The sequence below is a fragment of the Lacerta agilis genome, chromosome 14 (genome assembly GCF_009819535.1).
Source record: "Lacerta agilis isolate rLacAgi1 chromosome 14, rLacAgi1.pri, whole genome shotgun sequence".
NCBI lineage: Eukaryota > Metazoa > Chordata > Lepidosauria > Squamata > Lacertidae > Lacerta > Lacerta agilis.
Window position 1 is genome coordinate 1,244,202 of NC_046325.1, and position 15,512 is coordinate 1,259,713.

Below are 15,512 nucleotides of genomic sequence, written 5' to 3' on the forward strand. Positions count from 1 at the left end.
GAGTCTAGCCAAACTGCGGAAGGCAGTGGAAGACAGGAGTGCCTGGCGGGATCTGGTCCAGGGGGTCACGAAGAGTCGGACACGACTGAACGACTGAACAACAACAACAAATTTCTTACAGCATTCTGCAGCCTCAACTTAAGATGGCTCCCCTGCCTGCGTTCAAGACCCCCCTCAGCTTGCATCAACTGTCAACCTTTCCCCTTTTTTGCGGGAAATTCCCCTTTTATAGCATTGGGAAACAGCATGGAGGATTGACAGCTATGAGACACACACACGAAAGAGGCGGTGGCAGCCTCCCCGCCCACCGCCATTTCAGCCAAGCAGCTCGTTTCCTTCCCCCCACAACAGTCAGTCCCTCGAAGGAGCCTCCAAAACAAATCCAAAAGCAGCCGCCCCCCCCTCCCACGAGACCGCCATTGTGCTCCTTCCCTCTCCCCCCAGACAGACAGACAGACCTCGTCCCCGCCCAGGGCGAGGGGGGCGTCCATGTGAGCATCCATCCGAGCCCAAGGCAGCGGCCCGACGAAGCCTCGAGGAAGCGACCCGGAAAAGGGAGACGGGGGGGGCGGAAGCGGGGGGGGGGGAGTGTGTCCCACCCCCCAGCAAGGGGCACGAGGCAGGCAAGCTCCGCCCCCCAGACGCTCCCAGGCTCCTGATTGGCTCCCTGGCCGGCAGGGAGGGAGGGAGGGAGGGAGAGGAGCTGCTTCCTTTCAAATCAGGGAAATTTGCCGGAAACGGCGATGGAAGAAGGGAGTTTCCCGCCCCCCCCAAAAAAGGATTTATTTTTTTTGAAGAAAAATGGGGGGGGGGACTATGCCCCGAGGTACACTCAATTGTAATACGCAGTGGAATAAAACGAGAGAATAAATAAAACCCGGAGTATCGGCGCAGGCGTCCCTTCTGCTCCTTACAGCTCTGCGGCGCGACAAATCCCCATCGCTACGGGGACCCGGAAGCTGACCGCAGACCCCGCCCCTCCCTCCTTTCGTGCTCGCAGCTCTACATGCGCGGCTCTCCCGTAAAGCGCGCCCCGCGCGATGGCTCGGCTCTTTCGCGACAGTGTCGTGGCTCTCAAGATCCAAGATGGCGGCGCCGGCGATGCTGAGACCGAGCGTCGGGATGGAGGCGCGGTGCCCGGACTGGACCCAGCAGGCCGTCACCACCGGGGTGAGTGGGTGGGAATTGGGGGGGGGGAGAAGGAGGGGTCAGGGTGCTCAGGTCCCTGCCCCGAAGAGGCTGCTCTCCCCCATGGCTGGCCTGGGAATGAGCTCCCCGTGCCCCCCCCAGTGTGGCTCCCTGTCCTGTGTAATGTAGGATCGTCCCCTCTTTCGATGCAAAAGGCTTCGTCGTCCTGCCTTGGAGCAGCTTCGTCCCGCGTTTCCGGCCTCCGATTTCCCTCTCAATGGCAATTTAGGGTCGCCCCCCCCCCCAATGCCCGTGTATGAAAGGGTCGCGTGTCTAAGCTCTGCGTAGCCCAAGCCCAGGCAGATTTACAAGGTCCTGTGTGTGTGCTATAATAATAATAATAATAATAATAATAAATAATAATAATAATAATAAATAATAATAATAATAATAATAATAATTTATTTGTACCCCGCCCATCTGGCTGGGTCTCCCCAGCCACTGTGGGCGGCTTCCACCAAACATTAAAATACATTTAAAATATCACAGTTTAAAAACTTCCCTAAACAGGGCTGCCTTCAGATGTCTTCTAAAAGTCAGGTAGTTGTTTATTCCCTTGACTTCTGGTGGGAGGGCGTTCCACAGGGCGGGCGCCACTACCGAGAAGGCCCTCTGCCTGGTTCCCTGTAGCTTTGCTTCTCGCAGTGAGGGAACAGACAGAAGGCGATGGATCTCAGTGTCCGGGCTGAATGATGGGGGTGGAGACGCTCCTTCAGGTATATGCTAGAGCGGCCGTCCTGTGAGGCTGCAGTAGATTGTAATGGATTGCTTTGAAGACCCTTGAGAACTAGATTTAAAATAAAAACCCTTACCCCCCCTGCCCTGTATTTTCCAGAACAAAGGTGGCAACCCTCTCTCTCCACCCTGCGCAGGCAGGTTTGCTCCCTGGTAGGCACACGCAGAGGACAACTTACCGGTTATTTATTATTACTGCCTTATTGTTGTGTTGTAAGAAAAAATTGTTATTATTACTGCCTTATTGGCATGAGTTTGGCCCAACTGCGGGAGGCAGTGGAGGATAGGGGTGCCTGGCATGCTCTGGTCCATGGGGTAACGAAGAGTCGGACACGACTGAACGACTGAACAACAACAAAATAGTTGTTATTTATTAAATTTGTATGCTGTGTGAGTGTACAAACATGTTTGCAACTACATGCTGGCACAATTAAAAGGGGGTGTGTGGAATCGTGTTGGTTTGTGTATACCTGAAGCCATGGGACCCAGGCTTCAGAGTCTAGGGCTTGCTGATCAGAAGGTCGGCGGTTCAAATCCCCGCAATGGGGTGAACTCCCGTTGCTCAGTCCCAGCTCCTGCCCACCTAGCAGTTTGAAAGCACGTCAAAGTGCAAGTAGATAAATAGGGACCGCTCCGGCAGGAAGGTAAACGGCGTTTCCGTGCGCTGCTCTGGTTCGCCAAAAGCGGCTTTGTCATGCTGGCCACATGACCCGGAAGTTGTACGCTGGCTCCCTCAGCCAGTAAAGCGAGAGGAGCACCGCAACCCCAGAGTCGTCCGCGGCTGGACCTGATGGTCAGGGGACCCTTTACCTTTACCCAAAGCCATTCCAAAGCGAGATGCGTAAAGCAAAATAAAATAAATCACACTGTGAAAATAATAATAATCCGAGCTTTGCACTCTGCCACATTAAAAAACGGTCCTTGCTTGTTCCTCACCCTCTTCCTCCCCTTCCTCAGACAACCATCATGGCTGTGGAGTTTGACGGTGGGGTCGTCATCGGCGCTGACTCCAGGACCACCACGGGGTGAGTGGGGGAAGGGGGGCCTCCCAGCCAGCACCCTCTCAGAAAACCAACTCCACATGGCTTTTTTGTGGGGCTGGCTGTGCCTGAGGAGGCATTGCCCTCTGTTCTCGGGGGGCTGGGAGCAGACTAAGAATAATTGGAGGAATTGCAACAGCATGAAGCTGGCGCTATCTTGTGAAGGGCCATAGCACAGCAGTAGCTTCATGGTTAGGGCTGGGAATGTCACCCTGCCTGAAATCCTGGAAAGCCATTGTTTAAATAAAAAAAGAGTTTCAAAGCTTTACTGCAAGCAGCCTTAGCCTAGTTACCGTATTTTTTCGCTCCATAGGACGCACCGGACCATAGGGCGCACCTCATTTTTAGAGGAGGAAACAAGCAAAAAAATATTTTTCTGGTTTTCCTCCTCTAAAAGCCCTGGGTTTTTTTGAGGATCAGCTAAAAGCTTTTTTTGGAAAGGGAAAAGCCCTGGTTTTTTTAGGATCAGCTAAAAGTTTTGCAGCTTTTTTTGCAAAGGGGGAAAAGCAAAGCTCCTTTTGCAAAGGGGGAAAAGCAAAGAGGAAAAGCCCCATTTTTATGGGGTTTAACTCACATTTCTGCAGCTGCTAAAGGAAAGGGAGCCTTTTCTACAGTTTCCAGACAGATAATCTAATCAGCCAGTCACATGTGGCTGGGGAAGCAAACAACCTCCCTCTGCAGCACATTCAGCAATGGAGGGCGGGGCTGAAAGGGAGCCGGGGACTCTTATCTCTCTCCCGATCTCTTGCTGATCAGCTGCTGAGCGGGGTCCTTTCAACACCCCCTTTTTCTCTTTGTAAAATAAAAACCATGATCCTCTTTTTGCCCCTGGGCAATTCAGCTCCAGGGACCACCATTCGCTCCATAAGACGCACAGATATTTCCCCTTACTTTTTAGGAGGAAAAAAGTGCGTCTTATGGAGCGAAAAATACGGTACATAATAAACACTGCAAAATACAAAGAAACTCATTGCTTTTAAACGAATCCGCCGTGCAGTGAGCCATTGGTGCTGGACAGTGAGGTCTGAGTTAATGTGAAGCTGCTTCCTTGGGCCTTTTTCGATTCTGCCCTTTCGCAAGAGCCATGAGGACCGGAATCTTGCTCTGACTTTGAGGGAGGGGGCGTAGGTCTGCGTCAGAGCCCCTTCATTGCACGCAGGAGGCCCCAGAGTTCAGTCCACAACAGCATCCCTGGGTAGGGCTGGGAGAGAGACCCTTCAGAGCCAGGTCAGGGGGGACGCTGGCTGAGTGAGGGGGACCCTGAGGGTCACGAGACGCTATCACAGGGCAGCTTCCAACTTCCTAAAAATGTGTGATTTCCCCTTCTGGTTCGGGAGGTTGTGGGCGGCTTCTGGGCCCCTCGGACGCAGCCGCCCTGAAATTCTTTGTGCGCCATGAGCTCCCAACGCTGCTGCCACCCCCTGCCTCCCTCTTGCAGTTCGTACATTGCCAACCGCGTCACGGACAAGCTGACGCAGATCCACGACCACATTTTCTGCTGCCGTTCGGGCTCCGCTGCCGACACCCAGGCCATCGCGGATGCTGTTACGTACCAGCTGGGCTTCCACAGGTACGGAGGGTGGGGGCGCTGGGGGCAGGGGAGGTAGGTGGGGGTGCATCTCTGACCCCCAGGCCTGCTGGGGCTCCACAGAACCACACTGCTTTTCACTTGTGACAAAACTCGGCTCTGGAAGAAGGAGAGGCCTCTTAACATATTCTCTTGCTTTTCTTGGGGAATGTTATTCCCAGCTCGAGATTCTGCCAAGTCAGGGGTTCACGCGGATCAGGGCTTGAAGAATCCAGAGACGTGGATCTAATGATTTAACTTTGGGGGATCAGAGAACCGTAGAGCTGGAAGGGACCCCCAAGGGCCCCCTAGTCCAGCCCCCTGCAATGCAGGCGTTGCCGGGAGGGCTGTGCTTAACGCACAAAGGCCACAGTAGAAGCCTTTTCTACACACTAGAGTTGGTGGTGTGGGGTCTGCGTGGATGTTCACAGCCCACTGTGGGTGCCGGTCTCCGCCCTGCTTGCTCTGTGTGTGACCCGTTTCTCTTCTTCCACCACCCACCCCAAAAAATCCTGCACAGCATTGAACTGGACGAGCGTCCGCTGGTGCATACAGCCGCCAGCCTCTTCAAGGAGATGTGCTACCGCTACCGAGAGGACCTCACGGCCGGGATCCTCGTGGCCGGCTGGGACAAGCGCAAAGGGGGACAGGTGAGGAGGAGGGGCGCCCCCAAGCAAGCAAGCAGGCCGGCCACCTGCCCACCCACAGGGCCAGGCCTGGATCCCCGGCACGGGCAGCCTGTGCCTTGACACTCTGAGTCCTGATGGCGGGCGGGGTCTGTATCCTCTGGATTGGCTCATAACTGTGTTCCCCCCCCCTTCCCAGGTGTATTCTGTCCCCATGGGGGGCATGATGGTCCGCCAGCCCTTCTCCATTGGGGGCTCCGGCAGCTCCTACATCTACGGCTTCGTCGACGCCACTTACAAGCCGGGCATGAGCAAGGAGCAGTGTCTGAGCTTTGCGGCCAACGGTAAGGATGCAAAACAGGGGGGGGGCCCCTCCGGCCCTCAAATTGGGGTGTGTGTGTGTGGAGGGGTGTCACATCCCTCCTGGGGGGGGTCCTGTCTCACTCTCCTCTCTTCCAGCCCTCGCCCTGGCCATGGACCGCGACGGCTCCAGCGGGGGGGTCATCCGCCTGGCGGCCATCACCAAGGACGGCGTGGAGCGCAAGGTCATCCTCGGAAACGACCTGCCCCGGTTCTCCACCCTCTGAGAAGCAGCGGGGGGGACGGGACGGGAAGCGCCAGGTCTTTGGCAGGAAGCAGAGGGGTTTGGGGATTCCGTATTTTGTTCTGCTGTCAGATTGGCTTGATGCTGCATTAAAATTATGGGAGTTGAAAGCAAAGCGCCTTTGGTGGTTCCTCTCAAACGCCCGGGTTTTGTTGGGACAGAATCAGGGGGGGGGGTTCAGAATTATCGTTTATATCCCACATTTTTCTGCAAGGAGCTCAAGGTGGCGCACGCGGTTCTCTGTCTGCTCCTCCAATAACTTACGCATCTTCTGTATTTTCAGCGTTTTTTCTCTGCAAGCTGCCTCAAGTCTTGTCAGGGGGAAAGGCAGGGTAGCAAGAAATATATAAGCACCCCCACGATGACCCTGCGAGGTAGGCTGGCCTGAGAGGCGTTGTGACTGGCACCCAGGCAGCTTCAGGGCCCAGTGGGGAGGATTAGTCATCATCGTTTCCATTATTTATGCCCCGTCCGTCTGGCTGGGGTGCCAGATCTGAACCCTGGTCTCTTCCAGGACCTCATGCAGCCCTGACTACCGCACCGGACTCGTAGTTTGATGACATGGTTAAACTGTGGAACTCCCTCCCACAGGAGGCAGGGACGGCCACCAACCTGGGTGGCTTTGTGAGAACAGGATGTTGGGCTTGATGGGCCTGATCGCTGTCTCACGTCCTTATGAATTCCTGGAAAGGGAGGGGTGTGACCTTTCTCTGTCCCTCTGAGGCTTAAGAGCCCAGCGCCCTGCTCTTCTCCCTGTGCCCTCCCAGGAGCCAGCAGAGGGCGCTGGTGCCTCCCGTCCCCCTGCGAGGGTGGCTGACTCCGCAGGGCTGGCTGCCTCCCTCCCTCTGCTCCCCATTGAGGTTTCTCCATCTTGCCCGCAATTGTTCCCAGGCTGTGATTACCCTGGTGAGATAAGGGGTTACGCCCAGCCAAGAAGGAAGGTGCCCAGCCGCCCTCTCCCAACCCCCCCCCCCTTTTTGGGGGTGTGGAGGCACAATGCAGAAAACAAGGATCCTTGAACCACAATTTCGGGGTCTGCCGTCCTTTAATTTTCACTTTCAACGGCCGGGCGTGTTTTCTTCTCCGCCGCCTGCCTGGTTTGGTGGGTGGGGTGTCTGGTTTCGCACTCGGTCCTTCCCTCTTTCCTGCTCCAGCCTGCCTTCGGCTTGGACCGGGCTGGGCGGGCTGGGCCCAGCGCCAGTGCCAGAGGAGAGGCGTCGACACGCAAGCGGCTCACAACACTGGCTGGCCCCCCTGCCCAGCAGCTCAACGTGGCAAAAAGAATGGGGACCTGCCCCCCCTCCCTCGGCTTGGAGCCCCAGACCCACCTGCCCCATGTGTGCTGGGCCTAGTTTGAGAAGCGCAGGAGGGACGGCGGCTGGAGCTTGACTCTCGGGGTCTTGGAAGGGGGAACCAAGGGTCATCTAGCCCAACCCCGACTCAAAAAAACACCACCTGAAACGAGGATGGGGGAGTAACACCTTTTATTGCTCCATATCCGCTGCTGGGGCTCTGGGATCGGGACCCAAGCCCGCAAACCTATCTGCTTCGAGTTACACCCATCTGAGCCCCACAACTATTCCGCTCCAGTTTGGGGTCGGTGCCCAAATCCTGGCCCCCTGACCCCTTCCTTATTTGACCTCCCCATCTTCCGCAGCAGGAGGGCTGATCGTTGGGGGTGGGTGGGCTGGGAAGCAGCCAAGCCTCCTCTTCTCATCCCAGTAGCTTCCAACAGGCAGGCTGCACTCTCTGTCAACGAGTTTGCTGGGGGGGGGGGAGTGGGGGGCCTCCACTGACCCCCCATCCTTTATTGCCAGCAGTCTCCTGTGGGGCCCAAGCTCAGTCGTCCTGCTCCAGGGGCACCTGCTGGGTGGGGGGAGTGTTCCTCTGAAGATGGGGGGAGCTCAGCTGGTCACTTCCCTCTCGGAGTCCAGCTGGTGGCGGAAGGAGACCCTGGCCTTTCCGCTGAAGTAGGCCCGTCCACTCTGGGAGTCCGTCTCGCTGCTGGTGGACGGCGTGGAGCGTGTCCGGGGCGCTGCGGCTTCGGGGGTGTCGGAGGAGGAAGAGGAGGAGGTTGCTGCAGGTGGAGGAGGAAGAGGAGAGGCTCAAAAAGAGTTTGCAATCCCTGCTCTCCAGGGGGTTGGTCTGGATGACCGCCTGGGGTCCCAACTACAATTTGGTGATTCTCCCAAAAGGCACCCATGGACTGTGGGGGACGGGACCTGGGATGGAGGGACCAGGTCAGCTCTCTGGCAAGAGGGCAAGGGATCCCCACAACCCTGCCGTGGGGGTTGGGCTGCACCTAGGTCAGGAAGAAGACACCCAAGGGGAGTGCAAGGGACTTGGGGGGCCTGGGACGCCCTCCTTACCTGTGGGGGGCTCCTTCTGTTCCGTCTTGCTGTGGCGTCTGGAGCGCCTGCCCCGGGGGAAGCAGCTGGGGAACTTTGATCCCATCTTGTCGGATCCTGAGGCAGACAGAGAGACGTGAGAAGGGGGGGCATGTGGAACCTGGGGGGTGTGTGCTCTCCCTGCCCCCCATTGTTGCATTCCCACAAACACGGAGGATTGCAGAGGAGAATAAGGTAGGGGGCTTTGGGTGGGGAGCACAGAGAGAACCTCAAAGCATGCCCGATCTGTCTCTCCCCCCCCCCATTTTTATTTTTATTTTTGCAAAACCCCTTTCACATTTGCAAAGGGCGGGGTTCTGCCTTCAGGGCTCTGCCCCCCTGCTGGCCTCTTTCTCTCCCCACCCCACCCCAAAGTAGAGACACCCCCCCCCCGGTTTCCTTCCCTTTGGCCCTGGGGTGGGGTCTCCCCTGGGTCCCTGCTCACCTGCCTGCGTCTCTCTCGGACTCTCGGGGCTCCCGGAGTGTCAAGACGGGGAGCTCCCCGCCCCCCCCCCACGCCCTGGGTGGGCCAGGCCAGGGGAGCCGCCCCCCTCTCCGCCTCCTTTGGCAAACAGCGCCCGGTACCGCCTCCCTAACTCCCTCCCTCCGGCCAGCCGGAGCCTCCGGGGTTGGGGAAGCACCCCAAATATACCTGCTCGTCTCCAGCACCCCCGACGCACCTGGAAGCACGCAGGGCGGCTGGGAGCCCCCCCCCAAAGGCGCCAGACACCCCTTCTAAGCACCCAAGAAGAAAAGCGGTGTTTGGGGGGGGACGGGAAGGGGGCAGAGGACCCCCCATCCAACTCTCCAGTTCTGCCACAAACTCGGGGAAAACCGGCGTGGGGGGGTGTCTGTGCGCAGGAGGGGACCTTGGTAGGCGTCTAAAACAAATCGGTCCCCCCTTTTTGGATGGGGGTGGGTGGGATTCCAAAATAAAAAGCAAAAGTGCCCTAAAATGGCCCCTTGAAACCCTGCTGGCCGGGGTTGCGCTAGATGACCCTCCGGGGTCCCGAGAGCAGAAAAGCGCGTCTCAGGTTCTGGGAAGCGAAGGCGCTCTGTGCATGCTCGAGAGGCCTCGGGACAAGCACCCTTTTTGCGAGGAAAGTGGGGGACCCCATCCTCACCTCGGCTTGGCCGGGGGTTGGGCGGAAGGTCAGGGACGGCGTCGCCGGCCCTCTGCACATGGCTCGGGGCCCTCTGGGCGGCTGGGCGGGGCTGGGGCGGCCCTCCTTCCTCCCCGGGACGGCCCAGCTCCCTCCCCGCACCCACCGCCGGCCGGCTTCCCAGCAGCTGCAGCAGCGACGGCGCCCTGCTCGCCCCCCGCTGGTCCCTGCAGGTCCCTCCGCCCCAGGTGAGCCGCGGGAAGCGGGAGACCCCCCCCCCACACACACACACCTGGCCTCCCTCCCCCATCTGTAAATTTCCACGAGGTCCTCCCCCCGCCCGCGCGCCTGCCTCCCTCCCCACCCCACGGAAAATCCCAGGAGCTCCCGTGTGGTTGCGCCCCCCCCCCAGGTCAGAAGGGCTCTTGCTTCGGAAAGACCCCCTTCCCCACCCAGGAAAATCCCCAGGCCCCTCCCCTTTCTCTCTCTCTCCTCCCCCCCCCATCCTTATGACTCGGGATGAGTCAAAATCTCCGCTACTCGGAGGAGAATTTGGCACAAGGGGGGGGGGGTAGGCGGTACTTCCTTCTCCTCCTCCTCGGAAACTGAGGCCGGGTGTGGGGGGAGCACTGCGCTTGGGACAGGGGCCCGGACGCCTGGGTTCTTTTTCTGGGGAGGAGGAGCAAGGTGGGGGCGTCCCGTCTCTCTCTCTCTCTCTTTCTCTTTCTACCCCAGGAATGTGGGCGCGGCGGTGGATAGGTGCCGGGGCTCAAGCACGGTTGGGAGGAAGGGAGGGGACGGCTCCGGGGTCTCCTCGCACTAAGTCCCGGGGTCCTCAGCGCTTCTGGGTCTGGCTTCGCCCGCTTTGCAGGGCTTCTGGGCGTCCCCGCACCGTGCGCACAGAGACGCGTGTCGACCCCCTGACTGAGGGCCCAAACCTCCTGCTGCTTTTGGAGGGGGGGTCATGAGTCTTTTGATCCATCCCTGGACTCCTGGGCGGGAGTCTCTGTTAGCTCCGGAAAGTGCTATTCATTTATTGATCTATTATTGCACTTATATGTCAAGGAGCCATCCACGTTGCCCCCTCCTCCCCTCGTTTGATCCCCAGAACTGCAACCCTGCGAGGTAGGTTAGTTTGAAAGAGGCAGGGACTGGCCCCCAAACTCCCCCCTCCAGAGAGCATCATGGCCGCCTAGTGGGGATTTGACACTCTCAGAGGCTAGCTCTAACCACTGCGCCACACTGCCTCTCTAGTCAAAGCCCCAGGGCACCTACCTGAGCTGCTCTTGGAGCTCAAAGCGGACCACCCTCATTGCCTACTCCCAAGTAGACCCGAGAGCATAGTTCTGAGTCATTATTGCAGGAATCATAGAACTGTAGAGTCGGAAGGGACCCCCAGCGGTCATCTAGTCCAACCCCCCTGCAAATAGGAAACAAGCAGCTGAGGTTTGAGAAGTCCCCGGCTCCTTTTGACTTTCAGCCTTTCTGTTGGACCTTAATGAAGTTTCATGACTGGACTTGCAGGGTTTGGGAATCCCCCACGTGCCTAAGAGATCCCTTTCGGTTTCCTGCATTTGGAGGCCTATGATCCAGAGGGGTTCAAGTCAGATTTTTCTCTTGGGGAGAGGCAGGTGGCTCTGTGCTCTCTGGCAGGGACTCCCAGGGGTCATCTAGTCCAACCCTCCCTGAAATGCAAGAATCTCCAGTTCCTCGCTTTTCTGGTGACCTGCATCTTCCAGGCAAGGCCCGGAGGAGGCAAAAGAGGAACCCCTGCCTGGGGCTGTTGTAATTCTGGGATTCCCAGTTTCAGTTCAGTTCAGTTCAGTTCAGTTCAGTTCAAGCCCTCTTTTAACCTTCCGGTATGGGGATGTGTTGCTTGGAGGGCGCAGTGCCAGGTGGCGGGTGCCAACCAAGGGTGCAGGCAAGTGGTATTTCGCCTGGACTTGATCACTCCCAAGGCATCAATAGGAGTATAGCGTCTAGATCAAGGGAAGTAATAGTACCACTATATTCTGCTCTGGTCAGACCTCACCTGGAATACTGTGTCCAGTTCTGGGCACCACAGTTCAAGAAGGATACTGACAAGCTGGAACGTGACAAGAGGAGGGCAACCAAAATGGTCCAAGGCCTGGAAACGATGCCTTATGAGGAACTGCTTAGGGAGCTGGGTATGTTTAGCCTGGAGAAGAGAAGGTTAAGGGGTGATATGATAGCCATGTTCAAAGATATAATAGGACATCCTATAGAGGAGGGTGAAAGGTTGTTTTCTGCTGCTCCAGAGAAGCGGACACGGGGCAATGGATTCAAACTACAAGAAAGAAGATTCCACCTAAACATTAGGAAGAACTTCCTGACAGTAAGAGCTGTTGGAGGAGTGGGATTTGCTGCCAAGGAGTGTGGTGGAGTCTCCTTCTTTGGAGGTCTTTAAGTGGAGGCTTGACAGCCATCTGTCAGGAATGCTTTGATGGTGTTTCCTGCTTGGCAGGGGGTTGGACTGGATGGCCCTTGGGGTCTCTTCCAACTCTAGGATTCTATGATGCTAAGGTTGCCCGGCTGAGCTCCCAATTTGGAGGGGGGGGAGAAGATCAAGCTAGGTTCCTGCATTACAGGGTGTTGGACTAGATGACCCTCGGGGTCCCAACACTACAATTCTATGCAGAGTTGAGACCCTCTCCCCTGGCATTACTCTTTCCCCCTCCGAGGGGCTGCCCCTCCCTGCTGCCCTTCACCCCATAGAATTCCTGGGCGGTGGGAGTTTAACATGCCAGCAAACCAAGCCCCAAAACAATCTTCCCACAAAAGACCCAAGCCGTTGTGTTGCTCCTAGAGAATTAAAGCAAACCACTTTACTGCAGCAAAAGGATTTGGGGCATATGATTTGGCCTTCTCCAAGAGGATTTCGAGGGGCCAAGTGGGCTGATCATTGGGGGAAGCATTCCTTTGCAGATTTGGGTCCCAAGTCATTCGTTCAATTGCATTATCCCGCCTTCCGTCTCCGAGGACTGTGGTTCTCCACCCCCCCCATCTCAGGTGATCCCCTACAACAGCCCTGTTGGGTAGGTCAGGCTGAGAGAAGGCAGGGTTGCTGTTGTTGAGTTGTTCAGTCGTGTCCGACTCTTCGTGACCCCGTGAACCAGAGCACGCCAGGCACGCCTATCCTTCACTGCCTCCCGCAGTTTGGCCAAATTCATGTTAGTAGCTTCAAGAACACTGTCCAACCATCTCATCCTTTGTCGTCCCCTTCTCCTTGTGCCCTCCATCTTTCCCAACATCAAGTTCTTTTCCAGGGAGTCTCCTCTTCTCATGAGGTGGCCAAAGTACTGGAGCCTCAAATTCAGGATCTGTCCTTCCAGTGAGCACTCAGGGCTGATTTCTTTAAGGATGGACAAGTTTGATCTTCTTGCAGTCCATGGGACTCTCAAGAGTCTCCTCCAAGGCAGGGACTCACCCCCAAACTCACAGCCAGGGAGCTTCATGGCTGCCAGTTGGGGGGGGGATTTGAACCCTCGTCTCCCCGGTCCTAGTCTGGCACTAACCACCCCACTGTTCTGCCTCTATCATATAGAGGTTTATGAACTCACACCAGTGCCTTGTCTCAGGCAGCCAGTGCGAATCCTGGAATATTGGTGTTCGAAGGGCCCAATTTTCCTGCACTCTCACAGGACCATCTTCACAGTGTATTGCAGTAGTCTAGTAGGTTACCAGGGCATAGTTCGCTGTGACTTGGTGAACCTAGCCTAGGAGCTGGAGCTCACCCCCCACTGCCCCCAGGCAGCCCCACATGTGTCCCTCCTCCAGGCAGCCCCACAGAGAAAAGGCGGTCCCTCCCAAAAATAATCCAAATATTATGCAGATACCGTGCCTCTTCCTCTAGTATCCTACCCACCAATTTGCAGAGTCCTCTCGCATCGGAGAGAGTTGCCTTGCATCAGGCCCATTTCACCCCATGACGTCTGCACAGACTGGCAGCAGCACTCGGGGGTCCCTGGCACAAGGCAGAGTTGAACTGCGGAACTCACTGCCGCAGGAGGCACATGAGTCAACCGTGTGATGCAGCAGCTAAAAAAGCCAATGCAATTCTGGGCTGAATCAATAGGAGTATAGCGTCTAGATCAAGGGAAGTAATAGTACCACTGTATTCCGCTCTGGTCAGACCTCACCTGGAATACTGTGTCCAGTTCTGGGCACCCCAGTTCAAGAAGGATACTGACAAGCTGGAACATGTCCAGAGGAGGGCAACCAAAATGGTCCAAGGCCTGGAAACGATGCCTTATGAGGAACGGCTTAGGGAGCTGGGTGTGTTTAGCCTGGAGAAGAGAAGGTTAAGGGGTGATATGATAGCCATGTTCAAATATATAAAAGGATGTCATCTAGAGGAGGGAGAAAGGTTGTTTTCTGCTGCTCCAGAGAAGCGGACACGGGGCAATGGATTCAAACTACAAGAAAGAAGATTCCACCTAAACATTAGGAAGCACTTCCTGACAGTAAGAGCTGTTGGACAGTGGAATTTGCTGCCAAGGAGTGTGGTGGAGTCTCCTTCTTTGGAGGTCTTGAAGCGGAGGCTTGACAGCCATCTGTCAGGAATGCTTGGATGGTGTTTCCTGCTTGGCAGGGGGTTGGACTGGATGGCCCTTGGGGTCTCTTCCAACTCTAGGATTCTAGGAGGCAGGAGCGGCCACCCACCTGGATGGCTTTAAAAGAGGATGGGACAAATTCCTAGAGGAGGAAGGGAGCTAAGTTGGAAGCAGGAAATGCTTCTGAATGCCAGAGGGGTTAGTGTTCCTCTTACGCTCGGATCCTGCCCGAGGGGCTTCCCTTTGGGGTATACCAGGATGCCGGGCTAAGGTGAGGACCCCCTTTGGCCTCTTCCAGCGGCACGTCCCTTCTGCTGTCCTTAATAGACCCTCCTGGCGCAGAGGCAGTCTATCTGGATTGCTAGGTCCTTTGGGACATTTATCCGCTGTGAGTGCAGGAGGGGCTGAGCCAAGATGGGGACCCCCTTTGGCCTCGCCCCGCAGGGATCCTCGGACGTCCTGGGCGAGGCCCCGCTCCAGCCAGCCTGCCCTTCCGGCCCAACACGTCTGTCCGGCATCCAGACCCGCCTGGGATCAGCGGGGAGGGTGGGATTGGCCCCCCCTTTCCCGGAGCGTGAGTCAGGCGGACAAGGCAGGGTGGGGCAGGAACTGGCTGCCTGGAGGGCCGGCTGCAGCCTGTGCACAAAATTTTCCAGCAGAATCGGGGAAAGAGAGAGAGAGAAGGAGAATTTCCTGTGCGGAAGAGTTTGGAGACGGGAGAAGGCTTTATCCGCCGAGAGCCAGTAGGGCTGGCATGAGGGCTCGGACTCCTGGGTTCTTTTTGCTCCTCCTCCCGCAGCACCCCAGCAGGACGGCCCCATGCTGACCTTGGAGAGACCCCACCCCGGGGGCGAGAGCCTGGACGATTCGGACCTGGAAGCGGACGACGAGAGAGATGGTCTCCGCCGGGACGAGGCGCCAGGTCAGTTGACGCAGGGACAAAAACCGCCCTCCCACTTTTTGTAGATTATGGGTTAGCAGCAGGGGCAGGAATTTGGGGTTCCCTAACCGTTCCTGCTGCCTCCCTTGCTCCCCAGGTGACCTCAGCCCCTTCCTGGCCGTTTACCAGCAGACGCCCCTCCGATCTCAGGGACCCCTTTTTCTTAGGGGGGTCCCCGTCACTGTGCGGGTGGAGAGCGCCGAGAGATATGCCAGCGGCTCCAAGGTAAGAGCAGGGGGCTAGGGGAGAAGTGGGGCGGGGGCTGCATGGGGGCGGAAATCGTAGAGTCGGAAGGGGCACCCAAACCTCATCTAGTCCAGCCCCCTGTGGTGCGGGAATCACAGCAATTAAAATCACTAGAGTCGGTCAAAAGATATATATATCTTCCGAAGGCAAGCTGGACTTCCTAATTCAGCACATCAACTGCAGAGTCTCATATATTTTTAATTTTTTCCTTGGGAGTGAATGAAAAACAGGACATCAGGTATGGTTTTGCCAGCCAGGCAACCTTTGGCTTTTGGGAGGGGGGGTGCCACTGCCTCCCTCTCCCACTCCCGGTTCTGCCCCAGGGAGGATCCTGCGCCCCTGAGCAGACAAGTCCTGTGAGTCTCAGGTTACACCCGGTGGTGGCTGGGACAAAGAGAATCCGGAGAGGGAGGGAAAAGGAGCTCTCTTTGCAAATTCCCAGTTAGCAAAAAACAACAACACAACCTTTCTCAAGCACCAAGAGAGCAGCAGCAGCATCAGG

The 15,512-nt window shown here is 56.9% G+C and overlaps 2 protein-coding genes across 2 annotated transcripts in view; both read left to right on the forward strand.

The window, feature by feature from the left end:
- Positions 1 to 1,048: 1,048 nt before the first annotated feature.
- On the forward strand, positions 1,049 to 5,870 carry PSMB6 (proteasome 20S subunit beta 6). Its single transcript, XM_033170552.1, has 6 exons — positions 1,049 to 1,170; positions 2,881 to 2,948; positions 4,402 to 4,533; positions 5,051 to 5,180; positions 5,356 to 5,500; positions 5,616 to 5,870. Exons 1-6 carry the CDS (start codon positions 1,087 to 1,089, stop codon positions 5,741 to 5,743), a joined length of 687 nt encoding a protein of 228 aa, XP_033026443.1. The 5' UTR covers positions 1,049 to 1,086; the 3' UTR covers positions 5,744 to 5,870.
- Positions 5,871 to 9,125: 3,255 nt separating this feature from the next.
- Positions 9,126 to 15,512, forward strand: part of PLD2 (phospholipase D2) — a 35,248-nt gene continuing 28,861 nt past the window's right edge. The window contains exons 1-3 of the mRNA XM_033170150.1: positions 9,126 to 9,498; positions 14,624 to 14,746; positions 14,862 to 14,989. Of these exons, the coding sequence (XP_033026041.1) occupies positions 9,141 to 9,498; positions 14,624 to 14,746; positions 14,862 to 14,989 (609 nt within the window). The 5' untranslated portion in view covers positions 9,126 to 9,140. The remainder of the gene's footprint in view (positions 9,499 to 14,623; positions 14,747 to 14,861; positions 14,990 to 15,512) is intronic.